General features: G+C 39.0%; 2 protein-coding genes across 10 annotated transcripts in view; both read right to left on the bottom strand.

Moving 5' to 3' along the window:
* Positions 1 to 498: 498 nt before the first annotated feature.
* On the bottom strand, positions 499 to 19130 carry lbr (lamin B receptor). 3 transcript variants are annotated; one of them, XM_023348019.1, is made up of 14 exons: positions 18979 to 19130; positions 12198 to 12372; positions 11315 to 11539; positions 11045 to 11134; positions 7973 to 8159; positions 7699 to 7892; positions 6744 to 6798; positions 5292 to 5486; positions 5092 to 5195; positions 4012 to 4137; positions 3761 to 3929; positions 3159 to 3239; positions 2941 to 3063; positions 499 to 2207 (listed from the first exon to the last, which is right to left on the bottom strand). In XM_023348019.1, the coding sequence occupies exons 2-14, from the start codon at positions 12360 to 12362 to the stop codon at positions 2047 to 2049; spliced, it is 1875 nt and encodes a 624-aa protein (XP_023203787.1). In that variant the 5' UTR covers positions 12363 to 12372; positions 18979 to 19130; the 3' UTR covers positions 499 to 2046. The 3 variants fall into 3 exon arrangements, with proteins under 3 accessions (XP_023203787.1, XP_023203789.1, XP_023203788.1); XM_023348021.1 differs by having other exon boundaries at positions 11045 to 11131; XM_023348020.1 differs by lacking the exon at positions 18979 to 19130 and adding an exon at positions 17753 to 17854.
* A 2233-nt stretch (positions 19131 to 21363) lies between these two features.
* The window catches only part of enah (ENAH, actin regulator), a 123904-nt gene continuing 118942 nt past the window's right edge, over positions 21364 to 26325 (bottom strand). For all 7 annotated transcript variants that reach the window (XM_023347694.1, XM_023347693.1, XM_023347690.1 and 4 more), the window contains one exon: positions 21364 to 24766. In XM_023347694.1, coding sequence (XP_023203462.1) covers positions 24729 to 24766 — 38 coding nt within the window. In that variant the 3' untranslated portion in view covers positions 21364 to 24728. The remainder of the gene's footprint in view (positions 24767 to 26325) is intronic.

The raw sequence follows: 26325 nt of genomic DNA, 5'->3' as shown, positions 1-26325 counted from the left end.
AAATTTGTTATTGTGAACCTAGGGTAGTTCTTTCTTCCACTCACCTTTCCATTCTGTTTGGATGTTGCACTCTGAACAGCCACCTGTAAAAATCATTGTGACTTGGAGGGTCTTCCCCATAATTACATCGGTATCTACAGTATATCACAACATAGCTTGTGATATAGATACAAGCTATGTTGTATCTATATACAACATAGATAACAGATATAAACATATCTGGTTTTATTTTTTTTAAATAAAACTTTTATTTAAAAAATTTTTTTTAAATAAAATTTAAAAAATGTTATTTTAAAAATAAATTTTAAAATGTTATTGGTCTTATGTTATTTTGAAAATAAATAAATAAATAAAGCACAATTATCAAAACACCTAAAGCAGTTTAGCAGAGCTTAGTTACTTTGAATTGAATCACTCGAATATCTCAACTTTCAATCGACCCAATCAGAAAGGCTTTGTTCTTCACAACTGCAAGTAAATAAATAAAGCCACACAAAGTGGGACAAGAAAATACTGAAAATCTTTATTTGATGCTGCAACATTTACACAGATAAGCTTCATCTAGCTGCTATTCTGGATTCCTCCTCACAGTAAGCCCCACTGGATCTGTTGATGTTCAGCTGTACTGCTTCCCACTATAACATATGATTCACCACAGATTAATCTTGGAGCAAAACAGGGTCGAGCCAATTCCAAACTGAATGGAATCCAGAACCCTGGCAGGCCTGGGTGTAAACATAAATACAGTGGTCAAAATTAAATTAAAAAACAAATCGCAAAATTTTTTTTTTTATAAAATAAAGCAACATTAAATAGCTACTTGGAAACATTGCAATTATACTATTATCACTTCTATTCTTAAAAAATAAATCACATGATTAAAAATTATTTACAAGATATTCAGTCAGCACAGCATTTAAAAAAAAAAAAGCCAACTACTTAGTTTAGCTGATGTATTGCTACTTGTATGATGAACTACAGCTGAACATGCATAAAAACACTTTGAGGTTTGGAGATGGACAGGTTTCAATGCTACCGGGCGTGGCAGGTCGTCACAGTAAGAACTTCATTCAGTCATCACTGGCCTCATGTGGAAATTAAAGCTTAAAATAAGTACAATCAATGAAAATAAGTGGCATTATATGGGAATTCATAACCAATTCAGTTCATAATAAATAGCACCATCCAGACTCTACGAGGATATACGTCGCTGTTAAAAACGGACGAGTTTGACTTGTGTCACACTCGCAACACAGCGCCACCTGGAGGGCCCAGGGAGGGGAGAACAGTGAGTGAAGCTGAGGTAGCGAAGCCAATCAAATACACTTTGGGACCGAGACAAAAGCCATTAGTGCATTTTTAAATAAAACCTCTAAAATCATCTGACGCACTCGAGTTAAAACTAGGTTTCTATAGATTAGAAACAAAACGAAGCTAAAAAATGTCCTAATTTACGTTGGAGTCCTGAGTATTAACATGAGTCACAGTTGCACTGTACAGATCATCACTGAGGGACGCAGTCAGTCCCGTCCTTCACAATATACACAGGCTGACGACAGGAATGTCTACTTAGACGTAATCAGAAAAGCCAAGCTGGAAATGGAGCAGTGAAAACGGCTGCTACAGGGAAATTTGTTCAAAAATAATAATAAAAAAAAAGAACTGAAGGTTCTGCAGGTGGTATGTTACTTTGAAGTATAAAAAACAAATGTGTATATACAAAAATATACAGTACGTCCTAACAAAATATTCCAACAAGAGGTGCTTACTTTTTCTTTTCATTTTCTCCTCTTTTGTAAACTTTTTAAAGATTTCATTTTTTATAATTATTTTTCTATTAAAAAGGCAGTTCTTCAAAAAGTCCAAAATATAATTGTCCTTTTTTTCCTATTCATTATATAAAAGAAGAAGAAAAAAAAATCAAAAATTCTTCAATTCAGATTTAAAAATGTTCCAAAGTCAGTGGGTCAGTCGGTCCGGGACGCTCAGAGGGCGTCCTGGTGGTCATGATGCTGGGAGGGGAAGACCTCGGATCGGATTGGATCCTCAGTAGACGCCGGGAATGATCCGGTAGCGCACCGTTCGGCAGTACTTGTCCCACGCCGAGCCGTACTTCCGTCGGCACGCGTTCATGTCGCGGGAGTCTCTGTGCACCAGGAGGATGAGGAAGTAGATGATGTAGTACCAGGGCAGCAGGTGGCTGAAGCCTGCAGACAGGAAGGGCACAACATCATACATCACCTGGAGTGGGCTCTCATTTCTCCATAGCGAGCTATTCTGAGTGGTTTTATATTTATTGACAAATATTTATGATTTATTTATGACTCTGCAGTGTATGATTTCACTGGCTGGTTCCCACTAGCAGTGGCCGGTTGATTCTGATTTTGACAGATATTGATGTTTTTTAAATAAGGGATACTGTCATGTGATGCAAAGTCATAAAAAACCTTCAATTTTCCAATCTTATTTTGTTGAATAACATTGAACAATATCTGTGAAACAATACAAACTTTTTTCAGCTGCACATAGTACTGTGATATATACATGAAAAATTTAAAGCATTGCTGCCCAAACTACTAAATTAACATTTTAAAAACAAAACTTGAACAGCTTAAACTACAGACTGTTTTGTAGCTTACCAAAAATACAATGCACAGAAGTATTCTGTTTTTACAAAACAACCTAAATCACTAATAAAGTGACCTAAGTTTTAGGTAGGCTAATAGATAATGTACACTTAAAAGGTGTAGAAAACTACACCTAGAGATGCTCTATGTGGTTTCACTTTAACTCTTGGTCATGTTTCATAGTCTAGTTTGTCACCTTTTGAATTTCTCTCTCTCTCTCTCTCTCACTCACTCGCTCACTCACACAAACTTTCCAGGGTTAGCCGTGTCATTTTGGGCCTTTGGAGCCTGAATGTTTGTGAGGTCCACTCACCACACGGTAGGGACCAGGCCAGAGCCATGATGAGGTCTCCCAGGTAGTTGGGATGGCGGACCACGCCCCACCAGCCAGACACCAGCAGGCTCTTCCCTGTAGCTGTGGGGATGGTTTTCAAATCTGGACACATCAGGAGAGAGGACACTGAAGTTTTCCTGTGACAGCATGAGGAAGACGGCGTCCAAAGGACGTCCCAAACCCTGGACTGAACTTACGGGACAGTCTGGGGTCTGCCGGATTCCTCCTGAAGGCGTTTTTCTCAGAGTTTGATTTCCTGAATATGTAGAAGCCGACAACTGAAACACAGAGGCAGACTGTCATGACGACTGACTCTGCTGGACGATGAATCGTCACAGTAGTTAATGCGATAAACGAGAATATTTCTGCTTGGAGACCATTTTTACATAATATATTGATTACTGCATCATCAGGTTGATTTTCTTTAAATGGGACAGTGCATATTAATGAATGTATAATACTCTCGTCAATATACTGAATTCAGCAAAATGCTCATTTCCATCCATGGAAGGTACAAAAACATTACAATTTCATAAATAAAAGTAAATGCAGTAAATAAATAAAAACTATTTGTGGTCAGAAACACTTATTTTAAGAGGCCTGTATCAAAGTGCTGGTGACATAAAATGTTTACAAAACTATATATGATCTAAAACAGATATAGTTCAGAACATATCTAAAACTACATTAACATGAAGTTAACAAGTGTGCGCTATATAGTTTTATTACAATGTTTTGTGGTATTGTTGTCATAATATTTTAAATAATTCGCTATGATAATTGCTATGATACTACTCACGTTTGAGTACAACGATGGCAGTGAGCACTGGGAGGCTGAGGGGGTTGGGGTGGCTAACCAGGTAGTTAGCCTGCAGGGTGTAAGTGAAGGGAACCCACACCAGATCCCCAAAGGCCAGCATGTAGCCGAAGCCGTCATCCATCAGGTCCATGGTGGTCAGGATGGCCTCCTGGAGGAGAAACACTGGCTCAGTCACGTTTCAGCTGACAGAGGAGACATTTCTGGGAATGTTGGCAGTGAGCTGAGCGAACCTCATTCCACAAGCCGTCCACCACGTAGATGAGCTGGAAGACGTTGACCAGGATCATGGAGTATGACGGAGCGTCCAGTTTCTGCTGCTTCATCTCAGCCAGCGCCATGGCAACGTTGATCAGACACTAAGAAGGTAAAGTCATATCAGTCAATGGAACGAACGTCCAGAAACGCTATGACTTTTACTAACATGATGTCACCACCAGTTGCTTTTAGTCTTAGGATTCTCTGTGAATACATAATAATACAGGCCCTGTTGTTTTTAAATGGTCCTTCATTCCAAGGTCTTTAATGTGAAAGTCACAGAAAGAGACAAACTGACCAGTTTCCTCCTGATTTGATTATATTCAAATTCTGATGTCTAGAGATACTAGTTGTGAAAACAGTCACAGTGTGGACGCTAAAGGAGCTTCAGCTAACACTGTTTAAGTCTCACAGGACAAACAGCCATTCATACACACACACTCTTATGGCCAAGGAAAATTCAGAGAGACCAATTCACTCAGTCATGTTTTGTTGTTGCCTGAGTGTCCAAGTGAAGCTTTCAAAAGTGGAACAAGAAAGGACGCAAGAGCTTTTTGTTTCTAGGCAACCGTGTTACAAACTGCTTCATAAATATGGTGTTAAATCTGATCATCACTACATTGTAATATATTACAATGCAGTGATGATCAGAAGGACAACAAACAAATCGATGGTTTTAAATGGAAGCGATGATTCGTTAAATGTTAGTGTTAACACAGTTTAGTTAATATCACTCAGTGAGCCTTTCCATGAAAAAGTCACCTCACTAGTTACTGTAATCAACTCACAGCCACAGATTGTTATTAAGTGTAAAATAAACCATAGAAAAATAATAGATCTCTAAATTCAGCAGGGGGTGCTGTTTTCTAACAGTACTAAGGTGATGATTCAACAGTAGATTGAGAAGAAGAAAGGCAGAGCAAGAAGAAGACATGCAGCCTCTGCATATGGTGAACCTGCTCTGCCACTGAGCCATGTGGCGCCCCCTGGTGGCGATGTTTGGCCTTACTTGCCCACTTTGCATGATGATCCTAAGAAATGCCATCAGCACTCACCCAGCCGATGAGTCCAGGACGCATCTCACAGAAGAACTTTAGGTCAAACTCCTTGATGCGAGGATTCAGCTCACGGCCTTTAAAGAAGTCATAGATCACCTTTCCTGGAGAGTCAAAGCAGATGGCAGCAGGCGCCGTTAAAATGAGGAGAAAGCACAGCGCACGGAGGCGGAGCATGGCTGATTTGTGATGCGTCTCACCCGAGTTTCCTCCCAGAGCCCGCTCATCAAGGCCGGTGGAGCGGGAGCGGACATACAGGTAGACGCTGAGGAGCATGGACACCAGGAAGGAGGCGGAGGTCAGCTGCAGGAAGTGGCTGTGGATGTAGGTGAGGTCAGCTCCTTGGTACACTGCTGCTGCCACCACTGCAGCACTGACCACAAAGGCAAAGAAACCTGCACACAACGATAAATTGTCCCAGAAGTTATTGCGATAAACGATAACATTGTCGTTCTGAGACCATTTTCAAGTAACATAATGCTGATGATATGATAATACAAGAACATACTCTCACAGAGCAATAAACTTTCAATTCTAGTGAACATGCAACACTGGAACTGGGAGACATTTTAAATATCCAAAATAAATAAAACAAAACAGCAAAAATAACAGATAATATAAATTATGAAGTTTCTGTCATCAAAATTGTTGATCGAGACCAAAGCACCAGTTTTATCATCCAGAGAAAACAGCAAAAACTATTTATTGTGCAAATGGAAATGACTGAGCTCATTTTAATGTATGATGTGATTTATTGATTTATTTATTGAGAGAGGCCTACACAGAAAACTGGCCGGGAGCTTCCATCACTCTGTGACCTTTGTGAACATCTGATGCTGTGAGACTGACTGGCTAAACGTTACTGTCGTTTAGCCAGTCAGTCCGTTGGCTTTTTTTCCATTCCAAAAAAGCCAAAAATTCCAATAAAGGCTGTGGGTGGTAACAGGTGGTTTTGGATTTGTACACACTTCCGAATTGATTTATTTATTGTAAAACTAGAGACAAAATAATGACCAAAAAACGTCTTGCAACTTAGTCAAAATGAAAAATAATCTCAATTTAATGTTTGAAGGTATAAAAAAGTGTAAACAAGTATAAACAAGTGGTCAAAAAATCATTTTACAAAACCTCCCGTCCACACCAGACATTTACCAAACAATCCACCTCCACCAAGTACCCGGTGTGTTCTTAATTACTCAAATTAATGGGAGGGTCTAACAATTAACAAGGTAATCTAAACAATTCCAAATGTAAAAATTAATTACAAATTTTGGTTCTAAATTAACGTAAATATATTCTAACTACCCAAAGAACAAAACAAAATTGGTAGAAATTACAAACTACAAAAATTTAGCATAAATGGCCACAACAGTTACATTAGCATGACAAATGCAGGTTCATAACACCTGGAATACATTGGCCAACAATTATTGAAATGTAAACAGTCCTTTGATAATGGCTATCAGATACACAACTGGTTAATCTGGAAGAAAAAGTGACTGTTATTAAAACCTATGATGACGATGAACATCTGGGAACAAAGTTGCTTCAGTGTGTCACAGTTCAGTCAGAGGTCAAATTAAAAGCATGAAATCCAGGTAAGGTGAGAACAGAACAGGCTCAGTCACAGAGTGTGATCAGATAAGTCTTACCATTGGTTCTGTATGTGAGCCTTCTCCCAGACCTCAGCAGGACTCCTTCACTCAGCTACAGAAACACAGAGGAAAAGGAAACGGATTGAAATAAGACAACAGAGAGAAGAATCAGACAGTAAAAACAGAAGCTGGGCATCAATAATAAACAGGTAGTATTTATGTAGTTTACAGGCACATTGTGTCATTTTATAGTGCAATAAAGTAACCATGTCAACTTCAGTTATAAAAATGCTATAAATATGAAATATGAAATTTGACTTTGTAATGCAACACCTTGAAATTGGGCCTCTGTCTCTTTAAAAACTCCTGCTCTTTCTGAAACTCTGCCTTCAGGAAGTTATCACAACTCTATTAACCCTTCAACAATGTTTTTATCAGCGTTGCAATGAGAATTAACTCCTATAATGAGCTCAGCATTTTCATCAGGTGTTTGCTAATTGCTGCTGCTAGTCTGAAGGAGCTGAGTGGGAGAGGGCTGCTCTGTGAAGCGGAAGCTTAGAAGCTGCAGCTCTGAGGAGGAGCGTTGTTCTCAAAGACAGGTGTAGAGCCAACCAGGCATTTTGCAGAGATGAATGGTTGCCATGGATTTTAAAGGAGTTCTCAAACATGCATGAAATAATCAAAACAACACTCTAGGTATGTTTTTGATGAGGAAATAACATTATAACATGACAAATTATTAAAAAAAAGAGGATTTTACAGAGCATTGCCCCTTTAAATATGACATGATCAGTAGTGGATTATCTAAAATCTGATTTAGCAAGATTATGTTTACAGTGGGAGCAGGACAGAGCCTTCTGAGCTCCTAACATGTCAGCAAGAGAGCTTCCATTCCTCCTGACCACTAATCCAATCTCTGCCTTCCTCCAGGTCATGTGCCGGTTCACATGAAGCCTGGACTACATCCAGCAGTGGTGTTCTCACATCATTAAACCTCCTGATCCTCACTCACCTTCCCAACAGGCAAAGTGTAGAGCAGAGCCTGGAAGAAAATCCAGATGATGACAAAGCCAAGAGCTTGAGGATCCCAGAAAGTTTCGAGTGGAGGCAGAGTGGGGAGGTTTGTCAGACTGGGATCCTTCTGGTTCACCTGGAGGACCAGAAACAGAACCCAGGCAGGCAGGAAGAGCATCAGGACGAGGGCTCCTGGGGACAGACACACAGTTTAAATGAGGTCCCCTCTGCTTGGAGACATGCACTTATTTTCTGCTTCTCCTGTGACTCACCTATGTTCCCTCCAAAGTCCAGTGGGGTGGAGGAGGCGGCGGCGGCAGCAGGAGGGGCAGCAGACGATCTCTCCTCCCTCTCCTCTGGCTTGGCTTCAGCTGCTTTGGAGTCTCCATCTTCCTTCCTGCGGCGCAGGTTGTAGCGGCCCAGGTTCTTCTCAGAATCCACCTCTACCTTAGCATCAGCCTGAGGGAAACCGGAGAGGATCACTGTGAACTTTGCATCCTTAGACAACTCCTAATGAGGAATGTCACAATAATCAATAAATCAATTAATTGCATGATAAATTAAAACAAACTAATAACTTTCACTAGCATAATTTAGCGTTTTTCTCTTTCTACTAAAATCTGGATGATAAAAGTCAGTCTGGTGATTCGGTCTTAACTAGCCCTTATTTTGAAGGGCAGTTTTGTTTACAGAGACTTCATGATTTATTTCTTTTGTTGTTTCTGTTTTGTTTATTTCTTTTGGATATTTAAAACGTCTTCCAGGTGTTAAATGTTCATCAGAATTTGAAGTTTATTGATCTGTAAAAATTTGTTCTTGCATTATCATTACTTGAAAATGGTCTCAAAACAAAAATATTATGGTTTATCGTGATAACTTCTGGGACAATTTATCATCCAGCAAAATTAGTTACTGTGACAGGCCTACTCCTAACCTCAAGAAAGTTGAAGTTGATATTGTTGTTGTATCAACCTTCCAGACCCCTCTGGTTCTGGTCTGCTCTGCATGCCCAGAACCAAACAAGGAGAAGCAGCATTCAGCTTCTATGCACCACAAATCTGGAACAAACTTCCAGAAAACTGTAAAACAGCTGAAACACTGACTTCCTTTAAATCTCGACTAAAAACCCACCTGCTTAGAATTGTATTTGAAACGTAATCAATTACGAATTTCATGATGGCACTTGACTTAATGTAATGTATTGATTGTTGATTCTATGTTGCATGACTTTGTGTTTGTTATGATGTAAAGCACTTTGAAATGCCTTGCTGCTGAAATGTGCTATACAAATAAAATTTGATCGACTGATTGATATAAATAGAAACTGAACAGAACACATGTTTCTGCTCCACAGACAGGTTATAATGCTAAAAATGTATACATAACTCCATACAGATGGTTCTTTAATAACTGTATGGGGTAAAAAAGGCCTTTGGGAGGGACATCCTGCTGCTGGTACAGTAATAACAGTTACTGAACTTGTGCCCTGAGACTGGATCGTTTTTTTTTTTTTCAAAGCAGAGAAATGAAAGCCGCGTGCTGCTCCACCATGTGATGGAGCAACCGAAGCCTTTACAAGGCCCCATCAACCTGCACGCATCATGACATTCCAGCAACTCACACTCATCTCAAACCATAGCTAGCATTAACATGAGTTAGGTACATTCTCTCTGCTGTCTCTGTAAAACCGTTTTACACCACGGTTTTCACTAGAGCTGTCAAAAATTAACACGTTAACTCACAGTGGAGAAAGTGTTTGAAACTCACAATTACATCCACAGGTTTCTGTATTTTTGGATGTAATTTCTTCCTCGTTTTCAGCTGTTTCTCCAGGGTTTCCCCCAGTGTATTATAAGCCTGGCGGCCCACCATGCTTTACTAGCTCCCCCACCAAGCTAAGCGTTGCTTGTTCATGTTTTTTTGGGAAAATAATAATTTTTTTAAAAAAGCTTAATTTTTTTTTTATCAAGCTGGATTGCAAAGTTCTCTGTAGCTTTTCACTGGCGGAGTATTTTCATTCCTAAAATATAGGTTTGTAGAAGATAGGTTGATACTTTACAAATTTAAAGCCGGCAGAGCGGACCAATCACACAGCTGGCGCCTCTACGTTACCTCGCGCGCTGTCGCTGCGTTTTTTAAGTTTACCTCAGCGGGGATCGTGCGCTGGACACAGGATGACATGTATGGATATTTACATCAACTCCCTGTGATGAATTATGTCTCTTTGCAGAACTCTGCATTGAGGTAAGAGTTTAAAACCCACCGTGTTAGCTCTGGTTGCACAGCTCTACGTTGAACCACAGGAATAACTTGTAGTCGCGCTTTCAGAGGGAGCGTTGAAAATGATTTATATTACTTAATTCGTGGAAAGCAAACACTAAAGGATGTTGATGAACATGTCTTCACTGCAGACAGCAGCTGCAGTGAAGACATGTACAGAAGGGGCTTCATTTATCTTTATGGGAAGGAAAGAAAGAAGAGAAAGACCAGGAAAACAGACCTAATGCGACGGTATCTCCAGCCCCTCCTCTCGAAAGCAATAAAGGTGCTTTCAGCGAGGAGCTAGAAATTTCTAATTTGGTTCAGGAAAATATCCCTGATGAAAAAATAACCGAGCATTTTGAGGCTGGAGAAGTTTAAGTAACTGGGACAGAACATGTGTTGATGAGTACAGTTACATAAACATTTATGACAAGAGACACTAAATTTCTGGGATAAAAAGATTAGACAGGTTTCCTGTTTGCAGGTTTCTCTCCGGCTTCCTGCCACAATCTAAAATAATGACTGTTTGGTTAATTTCCTCTAAATTCTCCTTAGGTGTGAATAAAACTTTAATTTTGTGAACAAAACGGCTGCATAGTGGCTCAGTTGGGATCAATGGTGCCTTGAAGCAACAGAGTCCTGGGTTTGAATCCCGTTTCTCATTACCCACTTTAATAGAGTCATTATTTCAGAATATGGGCTCAGAAATAATTTAATTAAATGTAGTTTAAAATCATGACTGTAAACACATTATATATATATCCCAAGACTTTTTAATAATTGATTAATTGTGATTAATACACATGATTAATCAATTGATCAGCTGTTTCACGACCCAGTCTTTACATAGACTTATCCCTTTCTGTTTTTATGTGGCAGTCTAGACATGCTCTGGCACCTCAGCTGTCAGTATGTTGATGAAACTTGGTTTGATAAAAACTAAGGAAAAGTTCCAGTTTGCCTTTTGTCTGTTGACCACTGGAGATGCAGACCAGCAGCCTTTGTGACTCCACTAGGGATAAGTGTATTGGGTAATGGATGGATGTTCCAGGTATTTTGCTACATAATAATCCAGAACTCACCTCATTGACTTTGCTAGCCATGTTATTCTCCTCTTTCTTTTCATGTTTATTGTTGCTATTGTTCTCGGCTGGCTTTTTCTCCTGCTGCTGCTGCCCGTCAGAAAACAGAGGGAGATCGATGGAGATGAGAGGAACAAAAGAAAACAGGAGGAAAAAAGATAAGGTGAGGAACACACGAAGGGAACTTTGGTCAAAATCCAAGACAGACATTTCTGGAGATGAAGAAAAGGTCCTAGTGACTTTTGACAGAGTCTTTCTGAAAAGCCTTACTATGGGGCTGATCTTGATTTCAGCTGCTTGCTTGAGTTTTTTATCCCCGCGTGAAGACGGTGTGCTGTCTGTGGCGACGGCTGCAGCAGCAGCAGCAGCGGTGGTACGTGATGATGAGCGACGTGTGGTCCTAGCGGGGGAGCGTGAGCGGCTGCGGCGGCGCCCGGGGGAACGGGAGTTGGAGCGGGAGCGCGAGCGAGTGCGCTGCTGGAAGCTGGTGACACTCTGTTGGAAGAAAAAAAGTATTAATTATATATATTGATACATAGAAAGCTATAATATCAAAATCAGGAGGCGGTGTGAAGGAGGAAATTTGTTAAAACTTCAGATGCACTGATCTGATAGATATTGAAAAAAGTTCTAGATTGGGTTCCAAGTTCCATAATGTGTCCTATCTAGAAGAACAGATCTATTCAGTCTAATTCTACACTTTGTCCTATGAGTGACATCATGCTTTATTATTTTACATTCTACTTAGAATTCCTAATTGCACTTACTGAACCATTTGAAAAGTTTGTTGCAATGTATTCATACGTGTTTGTATGACAGTGGTCAACATGTTTTAGTCAGTTTCAGTTTATTTACTTTCCATTGGCTGTTATTCTCCTTCTTGCACTGACTGAACAAATTAAAGTTGTTTTTACATGTTTGACCAAACTGGTGAAGCTGTTGGTGTATTTAAGTGAGCTGTGCTGGTGCAGAGTTATCAAATAAATCTGTAATTTACTACATTTATGTCTGTGTTTAAAAAAAACACACACATTTCAAATCAATTCTGCAGTGTTTTTCTGTATCAGCCAATAATAAACCTTAGATATCGTATCGGTACTGAAAAAAGTGGATCCCCAAACATCATGGAGATGAGTCAATACAGTGGCAGTACCATGATGTCCTGCTCCTTGAGCTCCAGCTCTGTGCCGTCCTTGTAGATGACTGTGTAGAGGCGGCTCTTAGCATCGTAGCCCAGCACTTTGACCTCGTAGTACAGGCTGCTGCCGGGCCAGCGGCCCATTACCTTGTCCCCTGCTTGGTACTTCAGAGAAGGCATGGTCAACCACCTGAGGAGGAGTGAAACACAGTAATGGACCACTGGAGACGAGCAGGAGGACACAGAGAGACGGGCGGGGAGTGAAAGAGGAGGTACAGAAGGACAACTGGCCAGATATGCAGCAACCCAATCACTGTGGGCTAAATGTTTTCTTTGTTGCATCATATTGGTTTCAAAATCAGAAAGCATTTTCATTCCTTTGGTTTCAGTTCCTTTTAAAGAGAGCCTAGGAGTATCCAGAGAAAAACTTGTGGTCACAAATAACAAGTACATCTACGGTATGTGGAAGTTTAAGAAGCGTCACCACTGCTCTTAATATAGTAGAGATGGTTTTGAAACCACAGTTGGCAAACTACAAGTGGCACATGTGTTCATCAAAATAACTTGGGTGCTCTGATAAATTCGGCTCCATTTCTATCATTTTGGGAGATCAGCGGTCAGTCGATCCTCTCATGACAAACCGATCTTATCCAGCGATCTGATCTGAGAATCAGTCACCGTTTCCCTGACAGAGAGAGGACTGACTGGCAGGGCTGCACGTGTTTGGTTAACAACAGTCACCCTGCTATTGCCAACTTACTGAGGTTTTCTGACAAGAAAATAAAAAAAAGAAGTAAATCTGCACTGGCCAAAATTGGAATCGGTAAGTCAGGCTTTAAAAAAAGAAAAAAGGTCATCAGCCAAAAATCTGCAATTGGTGCATCTCTACAAAATGAATAAACACTAAAGATAACTTGGAGAAACAGCAGTCAGAACAACTGTTGCTTTTCTGTTGGAGATTAAAGAAGCAGATCATGTTACAGATCCCCGTTAAGTGGACTATAGTCACTTACAAAATATATATAAAAAAGGTTTAATAATGTCAGTTTCAAGACCACAAAATTCAATTAGATATTTTAATTTACTGAGCAACAGCAAAAGAGAAAAGTTCATTTATTTCAGTTATTTAACTCATTTAGTAAGACACAGTAATTACACTGATATTTTCAGACCTTTATAATAATAATAATTTGTTGCTTACTGCTAGTGGAAACACAGACTTTAAGATGATAATATTACACCAGAGCAATAAAATAAACATTTTTAGTTTAAAAATTTTGGTCTAATTACTCTATTTTATACCTCCTTAAGGTTTGTTTGTTTTTTTTCCAAAAGGTACATTTGGACGTGGCGGTGTGTCACGTCTTCCCCCACAACCCACTTTCCTGTAAATTCTTTATCAACAAAGCCAAAAAAATATCCTTAACATAAAAGTTCATTTAATCTGACAAGCCCAAACGCAATGCATCTCTTATTCATGGAGCTGTTCCTGGATTCTTTAATCTGGTCTTTAATTAGACCAGCCAGGTCTTATAGAACATTTCCAGTGATGATATAGAACAGGGGTGTCAAACTCAATTTCACCAAGGGCCACTTCAGCATATTGGCCACCCTCAAAGGGCCACAATGACGGTATAAATCAGGAATGCCCAAGTGCAGTCCTCCAGACTGCAACTTTTAGATGCGTCCCTGCTAAAACGTACCCCAGACAAAAAGTTGACTTTCCTCATTAGCAGCAACTCAGTTCTGTAGAGGCCTATGAATGAGTTTATGATCCAGGCGTGTTAGAGAAAGAACGCATCTAAAGTTGCAGAGTGATAGGTCTGGAAAACTAGACTTGGGCAACCCTAGCATAAATGTATGAAAATACAATGTTAAAAATAAATTAAACAACACCTCATATTGTTAAATGACTGATTTTATGTATTCAAGTTTTAAATATTACATTTGCATGGACGCAAAATTACTGCTCAGTTTAAAAATTACAGTATTTTTAATCTGCTCAGCTAAACTTCGCTCTTTAGCTTGTTAGCTTTCAGTTTTATTCGCTGGGAAAATTAATCTTTGTCTGCTTTAAAGATAAGCAGACAAAGAATAAAAACAAGTTTTGATATTAACTCTCAACTTCATTCACAAAACTTTTTCGTTATTTATTACACAACGAACTTGTATTTCACATAAGAACAAAACAATGAGGTGATGTTTCCTGTCCTTGAACACAAAGCTGATCCTCTTCACCCTGTCACCAACACACACATCCTCATTGTGTTGTGTTGTGTAAATAAACAAAACACAAGCAAAATCAATAAACTATATGCATATTCCAGTATACTGAGTTTTGGTTTTACATTCATTCTATTTAAATTCAGTTTGTTCGTGCTTACCAATGTTTTCCCCTGGTCAGTTCGTCCATGTCTGGTTTTAGTTCTATTCTGTGGAAATCCGCAAAATGGCGGGTAGGTTTTCATCAGTAATGCGCGATCTGTGTTTGGTCTTGTTTAAATTCATTATTGAAAACATCCGTTCGCTCAGATAGGTGCTTCCAAACGTGGACAAAACACGAGCTGCATGGAGTCGAAGCTGTGGCATCAAATCAGGGGGCAGGAGACGGTAAAAGTCCTCGATTGAAACGTCACGGAACTTCGCTCTTTAGCTTGTTAGCTTGTCGATGTTTCAGTTTTATTCGCTGGGAAAATTAATAATCAGCTTGAGGTGGCTCTGCTGCACTCTAGTGGCGAGAAACCGTAATGTTGGCTGGTAAGAATCTGAAGGCATTATGGGAGATGTAGTTTGTAGTCAATTCGTGCTCAAAACCTATTTTAAGTCAATCAATGGGGCTGTAAAACGGTGGTGGGGGGGAGAGGGCCACATAAAATGACGTAGCGGGCCACATGTGGCCCGCGGGCCTTGAGTTTGACACATGTGATATAGAATGTCATCTAGTTATCTGTATCAATACAAAAATTATTTATGTGGACAACATAAATATAACTCCAGTAATCCCTGTATTAAAATGGTGGTTAGGAACAGGTGATATGGACTTGAGTTTTTTCATTTTATGGTGATAATAATGACGAGAAGCATTAAAAATAAAACTTAACCATAATCATAGTGCCTATTTCTGTCTCCGGGTTACTTTATGTTACATTATGTAATGCAATTTTACCGCAATAACGGAAGTAAGTATAGACTCAGTATGGACATAAATAAATCACATTTTTTCTGCATTGGAGAATGTTGATAATTATTACAGTTTCAATAAGACTCCAGTTCTAAGACACATTTGCCAGTACAAAACAGAAAAAATAAATAAATAATCCATGAGATTTCATTTTTAAAACTGCCATAAAATAAACACACAATGGCCTCAAGCTATGTATGAATAGGATGTCTGCAATGATCCAGGATTGAATTTGTTTTATTATTGATATTGAATGTTGTCTTTTCCCTCCTCTGTGACCAACAGATGAGAAAATAGTTAAATCACCATAAGCAACAATGACAAGAGGTAGTTTGGAAATTTGCAACAAAAATCTGTTATTTTATAATTCTCACAATCACAATAATTATTTTTTGATAAACTGCTTGACAACTGCCAATCCCTAAAAGTACCATTAGGAGTCATTTTTGTGTTTCTGAAATTCTTTAACGCAGCAATGAGTAGAAATGATGAGAGTTAAAATGTGTTAGACATGACACTTTCACCAGGACTCAACAGCTACTTAATTTTAATTAATAAATAAGCATCAACATCAACTTAACCCAAATACCTTCTATTTAAAGGACAGCAAAAAACCAGCAATGACACGGATCGTCATGTGACTATTTCAGTAAGTGCAGAAATGCATAAGGTCAAGAATTATAGTAATGCATCGGAGAAAAACCTTCTTCTATATGGGAGCTGAAGCCATCACAAAGCTACTAAACACACAGGCGGAAATGGCGCGTCTACTCATCAAGTATTTCAAACTAAAAACATTGACGCGCACTGTCTGCTACACTGAAACCCATTGAGGAAATCCTTCTACACCCATCAGATGTGGTGGAGCAAGCTGAAGTCCTTTACATCCTAAACAGACTACAAAGCTGACATTTTAACCAATTGTGCCTTTACTCTAAACCCCTACTGCTGTTAGGTTGGACCCATTGTGGTAGACTGAAACCACAACACTGTTAGCAAATCTGAACTACACTACATACAGGTCAAAGAGTTTCAAGTGGACAAACCTCCATTAGAACACAATTGGAACAACAGAATGATACAGTAGAGCTAACCACTGTACACAAAGGGATGGGCCAAGCAACGTCAGCATAATGACATTACAGAGCAGAGGGACCCGGTGAGTGGGAACACCAGCACAGTACAGCAGAACTGCTGACAGGCACGTCCCCAGTAGGTTTACCCAGAAGCTCTCCATTCAAGTCAGGCCACGAGAAAAAGACACAACAGAGAAGGCAGGAATGAAAGGAAACTCAGCGATGCTCAGAGATAGCAGATCTCTGGCACCGAGTTTGACAACAATCACAAGTGGAATTTTTTTTTGTGCCAATGACAGACATACAATTATTTTTTTTCTATAAAAATTAGAAATAGATGTATTTCGCAAAAATGAAACGGAACCACCCCCCATCCCATGAGATCAACCACCGGATGTTACTACTGACGAAAACTACAATATGAAAGACGACAGAATGTAGGAGGAAGATGGTTTATTCTTGGGGTTTTTGTTTTTTCGAACAATGTGCAGCCTACTTCACCAGACCTCTTACAGCATTGCATAAAAAGTTGTGCGTCATTTGAACGTATTGAATCAATTGCTCTTCTGTAAAATCTCCGACTATAATTTCCTTTAAAAAAAAAAGGCAGATGAGGCTGAATTATGAATACATCTTACATAACAGTTTACATCAGTAACTGCCATGTTTTTAATGACTTGTCGTGTGAACAAGCTTTTTCAAGTGTGATTTGAATTCATTTATTTAATAGAAACACTGCAATTGCGAAATTGGATTTTTTGACATTAGCGGAATAGACAAAGATTTGTGCACATATGCATTGAAAACGCAGCAAATGCTCCTCTAAGCTATAAACTGCAAAAGACACGTTGTAAAAAACAATAAAAATATTATTGAATAACATTCAGCCTTAGTTAGAAAACAGCAGGGATTTAAACACCCAAGACAAAAATATCTGGGTTCAACTAGCCTGAGTTTTTAAGTTCAATTATAGTTTGGTTTTTTTGTTACTTGGAGGCACAGCCTGCTGTCAGCAGTCAGGTTCCTGAACATTCCAGCGGTTCACACATCTCTGCTACAAGACAAGAACCTGAAGAAGCTGATTTAAAATAACCCAGATTGCAGGTCTTTGACTACAACTGTTTCTTCTACCTAATCTACAATCAGAGGACAATTGAAAAGCCTCAAAATTCCTTAAACAAACCAGAAACGCAATCCTATAATACGACATATTTAAGTCACATGTTGCCAATCAGCCCCAGATTCACTGGTTACTTTGGTCTCAATAATCGCATCTCGTAAAAACACGAAAGCTCGTTTCAAAAGCGACACACCCAAAGCCGGCCTGTGCTCTGGTCCTCAGGTCTGCTGGCTCAGGTCCATGTCCAATGTGGAAAGTCCAGATCCTGCCGATGACGGACTGCCAGCCAATTTATGAGAAGAGACATGGCTCTCACCAGAGGGTGGAGTTTCAAATAATTTTTTTTTTTTTAAAAGTTAGATTGAGACCCCCACCCACATCTGGAACATGGACTTTTTACATTCGCCTTGCAGTCGCGTTTTCTCCAACTCAGAGGGGAAACCCGGTTTACGCTTTCGCTTTGAGGCTAGAACACAAATACAAAACCGTCACGTTAGTTCGTTTTAATGAAAAAAAGTATTTATTTATTAAATATTTAATCACTTTCGAAACTACTAAACGTCAAAGGCAAACACCCAAGTGTATGGGCTTAAACACCTGCCTTGTATTTTATTATTTTTTTTCTGAGGGAAATCTAATTTTATAGTTTTGGCCTTCAGCCTCGTTTGGTTACTAGCCACTTAATAAGTGGCTTATAAGCCACTAATAATGCAACAACCTGGTTAAAGAAAGTGTAAAATAAAAATAATAATAAAAACATGAACTGTTGCTTTAAAAAAAATCCGCCGTGCGTTGGCTTTGCTTTCAGAGAATCCTGCTGCAGCTACAAGCAACAAAACGGAAAGGAGGGAAAACGTCATGCATTCAAATACTGCTGCTGAAGAAACCCTGATGCATCCGCCAAACAGACAAAGCCTGCGCGCCTATCAATTTACACTGAATACAGACTATTTTATGAAAAGGAAGGGAATAATAGCATGCATGACACCCTTGTAACATAAAAGCCAAGAGAGCGGACGTTATTTCTTCAAGTCTGTTAAACTTGCCATTTGACAAGGCGGGCGCAATCTAATTCCTGCGCGCTGCATGATTGCGTATATTATTCTCAATGTTGGTAAAATAACGTTTACTAGAGCAGCTAACTGACAACTCCGCCCACCCAAAACTGGCCAAAATTATTGCACTGTAAAATGTAATGTATTTAAATGGTAGGCATACAGGCAGGCTTCGAATTCAATATGCGTTTATAATGCTTTTGGTAAAAATACGATGCGATTCCAGAAATTAGTCTGAGCCCAGTTTACCGTTAGCAGCAGCTTGGGGATAGCATCGGCTAAGCCCCCGTTAGCCAACAAAGAGAGGCGTAAAGCGGCAGGAAATCCTCCAACACAAGTAAACGCATCATGTAGGAACACTTACCTTATACTGCACGAATAATTCCACTGAGCAAAGGTGAGAGATAATCCACCCAACGACGCTGAATTAATGAATTAAGCTTAATATTTTAAAAAACGAACTTTGCTAATGTTTGACGTAGAGCTCGTTCTCCCTCCCTCACCGGGCAAAACCCACCAGTGACCAGGAAGGCGCGAAGCTTTACGATTGGGTGGCTCACCCTTCATTTCAAATGGCTCTGCGCTCTGATTGGTTACTAGTGGATTTTAAATGAGTTGGGATTGGTTTGGAGACAGTCACGACTATTTTGTTTACTGGTGTCATATTACAGACGGTCAAAATGGCAGATTTTGTCGAAAACATACAAAATATGACATTCTTTTTAGGGAAAATACTACGGATAAAAAATTACTTTAAATTATTCAGTTAATTGAGATAGGATTTAGATGACGTTAAGATAAAAATGGTTTAGCCGAATTTCGTCTCCCTCCAACTTTTCTAACGTAAACCTAACTATTGCTTGTCTATGCAAACCTATTCACTCACTGCTCAAAGCAATGATCCTGTTCATCCATGTTATGACTGTTTTTGCACCTGTTAGCGCAAGAAAAACTAACAATAAGAGGAAGAAAGGCGCTTTTGAAAATTCAAACTCCCCAATCAAACTGAAGCTGAACTATTTTTTTCCAACTTCCTCATCTTTCTCGCTGCAGCTCAGTGTTTTCCTGTCAGTGCAGCTCTCACCCGAGTCTCTCTGTGGCAGTAAATCAAACTAAAACCTCAAATGAACTACAGATGCACTACAGAGTTCCACCCAGAGGAAATATTGCCACATGTGAGGAGGTGAACGTTTAAGAACCAAAAAAAATAAAAAAATAAAAATAAAAAGGAGGAAAGCCTCATTAGAACAGGCCCTGGTTGATTTAGATTTAAGCAACTATAGCTTTTAAGAATGTTTTCAACAACCGGATACAGGAACAACTTTATGAGAATAAGCTTAAGTTAAATATTGTTCAAAGCTTTGGTGAACCTACATTAGCTTTTCATATTTATAATGCTCTTTTTGCAGAAAATAAATTACTACTAGCTATGCATTTCGAAGATTCAACTGGATTTATCTTTAAAAATAGTTATTCTTTTCCCTAAAAGGCATTATCTGTAAGTTAGGCAAATGCAAAGCAACTCAATGTTTCAGGGTTCAACTTGACCTCTCACCAAGCAGCACTTCACTTTGTTCATAATGACAGTCCAGGTGCTCAAATGAGGCATCTGCCCCATTTTGAATCAGTCGGCCCTTCTCTCAGAGGGAGTCTGAGACGGAGCGATAGATGTGGGAAGGGAAACTCACAGGATAAATAATGGGAGTGTTCTAGCTCTGGAAAAGAACACACTAGTCAGCAGACTACAGCAGTTAAAGTCAATACGAGATTGATATAAAGTAAAAACATATTTTATGTTCAACCAAATTACAAAAGAAAAAGCCACACATGTACAGTTCTAACATATAAATATAATAGTATCAGAACAGGTATAGCGACTATTGAAAATAATACTTTGTTCGTCATATTTTCTAAAAAGAAAGGACATCTCACAACCTCAGCACTGCTGGGATTTCTACCACCATTGATGAGAAACATCTATTTTAGATGTCGCATGCAGCAACCTGCGCTGCCAAGGCAGGTTCTGTATTGTATTTTACCAGATTTATGGCAAGGAAGAGGGAGAAACTTCTGGAATAACCTTTGAAAACAGGAGTTTCAAATGGAATTATATGGGCTAATAGGGTGCTAAAAGGAAATGTGGAAGCGTATGTAAAAACTAAACATAATGACCACCTTGGGGTGGTTTACAGAAAGAAGATATTGTGACATTTCCAACATGGTGAAGGCTACAGATCAGTATCACGTCCCCACAGACTGCCTGGCTGTGGGGACTATCTACACAACAGTCACCAAGGTCTCACCTTGGAGGAAAAATGTTTTGTCTTTTTTTTTTTTTAAATTTACTATCCAAAGCTTTCCCCTGGAAAAAAAAGTATCCATTTTTCATTCTCACCCAAATTAACAAACCATTCTTTATCTTTTATTGCAACTTTTATTTTATTTGCTCAAACAAAACAGCATGTTAGCAAGTAAGAAAAGACTGATTAACACGAGTAACAGTATGGTACAATGCAGATGAGAAAAGAATCCAACTATCTGCAATCAGGGTCGTGTCGCATCTTTACTTTTCTTGAGTTTGGTTCAAAAAAAGCAAAGATGCTGAACCAAAAACAGTCTTTGACATTTCGAGACGCCTATCCATCTGCGCTTCCAAACAGAAATTTAGGTTAATATAAGAAATTACATCAGACTGAAGATCGTTTCTTAACTCTTACCGGCCTCATGTTAACATTTGATTGTACTTCTGAACTGTAAGAGAAACATTTAACAAGTGTTTAAATAGATCATATTTAGGTTAAAATAATCCTGGTGGAAAGATGTTTCATTGGTGGGAAACGGTACCGAAGCCGACTGAGCGCTCCCTTTAAATGAGTCAGAACATAAAGATAAATGAAAAAGACTACGACAGCCTCTACATATTATTACTATTAAATCTTTCACATATTAAATGCAACTTCGGAACAAGGCACAAACCACATCGCTTTACAAAGAGATTCTACCCCCCATCAAAGCATTTCACCTGACACCCAAAACACCTTTTGCTTTTAGGTCTCTAGACAGAATGATACAAAAATAAGAAAGGCGACTTTTGTTGGGAGTGATAATGTTCAGCAGGAGACTACTGGCTTAAATCCTTTGGTGAGAGAGCCATGCCGCTGGCAGCAGAGGCCCTGAATGACTGCTTTCTGGGGATGCTGGATTGCTTCGTCAGTTCTGTCATAAAGTGCAATCATTTTTGAGTAAACGTGCAGCTCAGGAGGCCGGCTGCGTTAATCAGAAAAAGACGGATGTGAAGATGAGTTTGGATTATTAACATATAGAGCCAGAGCATGCCTACTAGAAAAAATATATACAGTTAAATTAAAAGATGGCGTCTGTCCAAGCAAAGTGACACCAGAACCTTTCTTGTTTCGATCCGAGAGATGACTGAGTGTGATGTCTAGTAAAGCTATGACATCAAAGCCCTTTATCATAGTTGTGTCAAATGAGATCCAGCAGGGGTTTCCACAGCTACAGGGACACACTCATCGACAAATAATTTGTGCATAAAGCATAAGAAGTCGAGCATGGGTCGTTTTTCATTACCTAACTTCTAACAGAGCTAGCTGAAGTATTACAACTACAGTAAAGTTGATCCAAAAATCAGCTGGTGACTCAAGTAGGTCGATTTTCAGCTCGATGAGCCCAGATCAGCGACCGAACAATAGGAAAATAAGAAATCCAATATTTTTCTAGTCAGTGAATGCAGCATACCTAACCACTCATGTTTTGGTAAAATAACTCTTTGCAGGGATAAAAGCTAACTCGTTTAAGTATTAGCAAGGTATTTAATATAAAGTCAGAGATGTAAAAAGCTATTTGAACATGTCTGCGCTACCGAGTCCAAGACTTTCATTAGATAACAGGAAGGCTGTGAGCAGAAAAAGTGCTCTGCTCTATCATTTTAAGTTTCATAAAACATGCTGCATTTGGAGATGTTGGCAGCTTTTACAATCCTCAAGCTAAATATCTAGAATATTCACATGGAGAATTATTTTTATTTCACATTATAAAGACACTGTAGTTCAAAGTTTAAACTGTGTGCTCGTTTTGTTTTTCACAATGGCAGTTAAATCCTGCCTTACGGTGCCTGCTCACTGCACACTGACAGCTGTTTTATTTCCTCATATAATCCAAATTGTAAAGGTTCATGACTTCATTTGCAGCTCTTAAGACCCAAGTGCGCATTTTTACTGAGATATTTAACTATATTTCCCAGTCTCTTTGAGATGGATTAGATTTCTTTGCTCTTTGGTGTATAGTCTTTCACAGAAAAAAAACACTATTTCCATTCAGGTATCATTATGATGGAATAAAAAAAAAAAGTCTAATTTTAGGTCAAAAATGTCCCTAGAGAAGCAGCTGTGATTGGCTGTATGGCAGTCCTCTGGTTCCACTGCACTGGTGAAACTCTCCCTCTTTAGGATCTCATTCACACAAAATGGGAATACTGAGCAGTAACTTGGACTTTAAATGGTTTGTCTGGCCTGTAATCTCCATAATTTGTAATCTACAGCTTCAACGTTTGGACACCAGCCTCTAAGCTTGTAACGCGTCCCTCTCAAGTTGATTGTACTTTGAGCGTTTAACAAAACAAACAGTGATGTATGGAACCGAAGGGTGAGAGAAAAAGGAGGATAAAGGAATAGGAAATGCAGGTCTCATTGGATGATTTTAACAGCAGCAGAAAAATAAAGGCAGGAAATAAGAGAAACAAAATGGCACATTGTGTCCTTGCATGCTCACCCTCTGGAGAACGTCTTTAAAGTGTTATGCTATTGATGTAGGGGGGCGGAGCGGCTAAAGATTTTCTTGGATTTGGTAGAAAAAAAAACAAAAGCAATTCCAGAAGTCTGTTTTACAGTGCTGCTCTGAGTTTTCCACGACAGATGCTTCAAACCTGCGGCGGCGTTGGGATGGTGAGCGTGGGCCTTGGAGCTAATGCTACACTTATTGCTTGTAAGAAAACTTGAGACAGTTAATGCAGTTTCGTGGCAGACTTGTGATCCTCATTGTATAGTGTCAAACAAAAATAGAAAAAGAAAAAACCCTACATGCTTCCAACGCCAACAGAGCACCCAAGTATGGCGAATGGAGAGAAGGGTGACAGCATGAACCCGATAAATCCTGGAGCAGCGCTACAACGGGAGGTGCCGCCTACCATCTCATCCATCCGTCGCTGAATGTTACAGAGAAATAAATGAGCGGAAAACTGGAGACAGAATACAACAAATCAGGTTAGGAGTTCACCGATAGACAGACATGAGTGTGTCCCATTAAAAGACTGGATTATTGAGCTACTAGATATGGCCGTACTGTAGATCTAAACAAAACAGACGCGCTTGATAAGATACTTTCTCTCTAAATATCTCTCTCTTTGTTTTGTACATATTCAGGTTAAAATAGCATTTGAAGGAAGACGAGCTTTACAGTGTCCTGCAGAGGTGGACTACAGATGAGACTGGCAGTCCCTCATACACGCTCACACACATCCCCACACACACACACACACACACACACACACACACACGCGCGCGCTACTGCAATGGCATTATGGGAAAAAGTTTTAGAGTTCTAGTTCCAGACTTCTTCCTGTCTCTGAGCTCTCTCTCAGGAAAACATCAGATAGGAAATTCCAGGAGTTCAGACTCTGAGCATCAGCGGGTACTACAGCATCTGTGAGGAGTTCAGTGTTGTGTTTAGGTACCGTTGTTACTGTGGGACGAAAAATAAAAATAAAAAAGAGAAAGCGTGTTTGCATAAAGACAAGTCACTTCTCTGGCAGACTGTGCCCTGTCCTCCAGGAGGCGATGTGGGGGAGGATGGGGGCCAGAGGGGACAGCAGAAACATGAGGTTAACTGAGTGGATTCTTCCCACTTCTGACACTGTTCCGCAAATTCTGTCCGTTCTGTGGGATTATATGATTGTTGTCATAGTCACCGTCTCCATTATTACTACTACTACTTCTTTCTTTCTTTGCTCTGCTGTTAAATTGTCTCATCTGAATTGGACTGTGGTTGGCTTTCTGGTCACATGGGTGTGGATGTTGAGGGAAAGGGAGCGTGGATCCTCTACGCAGTGCTGGATTTGCCCAGCTCCTCCCTGATTGCTGCAGAAAAACACACACACAAAAAAGAGAAAATCGACTCATGGATGTCATATTTTAATGGGATTTTTTTTTAGGTTCAGTCTGAACATGTATGGGTAAATTATGTGAATGACTTGTAAAGCCTTTGAGGAGCTCCATAGTATTTTTTGATTCCAAAAATCTGTAGTTTCTACCAAACAATCAAAATGTTTTTCATTCTTTATAATTAGTGTAAAGTGAAAGAGGCACTACTGTTGCGTATGTGCTTATATTCCTCACCTGGATGGAGAGAATAAAGACTAGCCATTAAATTTGATTATGTTCAAAGTAAAGCACAAAGTTAACAATTAAAAACAGCACTAAGATGTGTTTACAGGCCAAATAATTGTTTCATTTACTCAAAAATAGAGAGCAAACATTCCGGCATTATTGCTTATCATTTCAGCAAAGTCATCAGTTTCTTAAAGACTGAAGCTGTATGTGTGCAGGATGGAAGTGTTGAACTGCCAGAGCTCAGATATAAATTCAGAAGCAGTACTTTGTTTATTACGAGATGCAAAACTTGTTAAAACAAGAAAACTGACGAGATTTAACGAGATTTTTACAAATTCCTTATAAAGATATTTATATCTCAATAAAACCAAAATATGTCTTCTTTAAAATGAGAAACCGCAAAACACCAAAACCACTTGGGATTTTTAGATGTTGACTTGAAGAAACAGGAAGGAGAGTGATTGTTAGTCAATTTATGCATTTTTAACAAGTTATCTGTCAGAAGAGCATATTTTTATATCTCTTATCAAATTAGTACTCTGCATTGGTAATTACCTGTTCTTACCCAACTTAGAAAAACTATTATGGTAAAAAAGAAAAAAAAAACCTGAATGAGAGCATTGGGAAATCATACTACTAGTTTTTATTTAACCTTTATTTAACCAGGTGGGTTATTAACAAATAGTTGTTTACTATAACAACTACAATTTATTGAAATATAAAAATATGCAGTCTGGAAAAAATGAAGAGCCCGCTGCACTGAGCCCCACTGAAAACCTCCTGGTTCCTCCACCAAATATTGATTTCTGGAATCTTCCTGAGTTGAAACATTAGTGTTGTTGTTTCTAAATGAATATCAATTTGTTTTCTTTGGATCATTTGAGGTCTGAAAGCACAGCAGCTTATTTTGTTATTTTGAGCATTCCTCATTTTCTGCAAATAAATAAATAAAAAAATGTTGCTTGAAATTTCAGAGACATGTCAGTAGTTAATAGAATAAAAGAATAGTGTTCATTTTACTCAAACATATCCCTATCAAAAGTGAAGTCAGAGAAACTGATCATTTTTTTCCCAGAGCTGTAAATAAAATATATTGACATACAGTAACAGGGTTTGTGCTTTTCTGAAATGCTTTTAAAATGCTTCTGATCTGTTTATTTGTGTGTGTGAATGTGTGTGACTGTATGGAAGAGGTTTTAGTGTACATTACTTAAAGTCAAAACAACTAGAAAAGTGCATAAAACAACAACAAAAAAAATCAGGTTTTTTTAGCTGATTTCTGCAGATTTAAGCTTTCTACAGGACAA

This window comes from Xiphophorus maculatus, chromosome 15 (genome assembly GCF_002775205.1).
Source record: "Xiphophorus maculatus strain JP 163 A chromosome 15, X_maculatus-5.0-male, whole genome shotgun sequence".
Classification (NCBI taxonomy): domain Eukaryota; kingdom Metazoa; phylum Chordata; class Actinopteri; order Cyprinodontiformes; family Poeciliidae; genus Xiphophorus; species Xiphophorus maculatus.
Note: the sequence above shows the minus strand (reverse complement) of the source record. Positions and strands in the feature narration are given on the sequence as shown.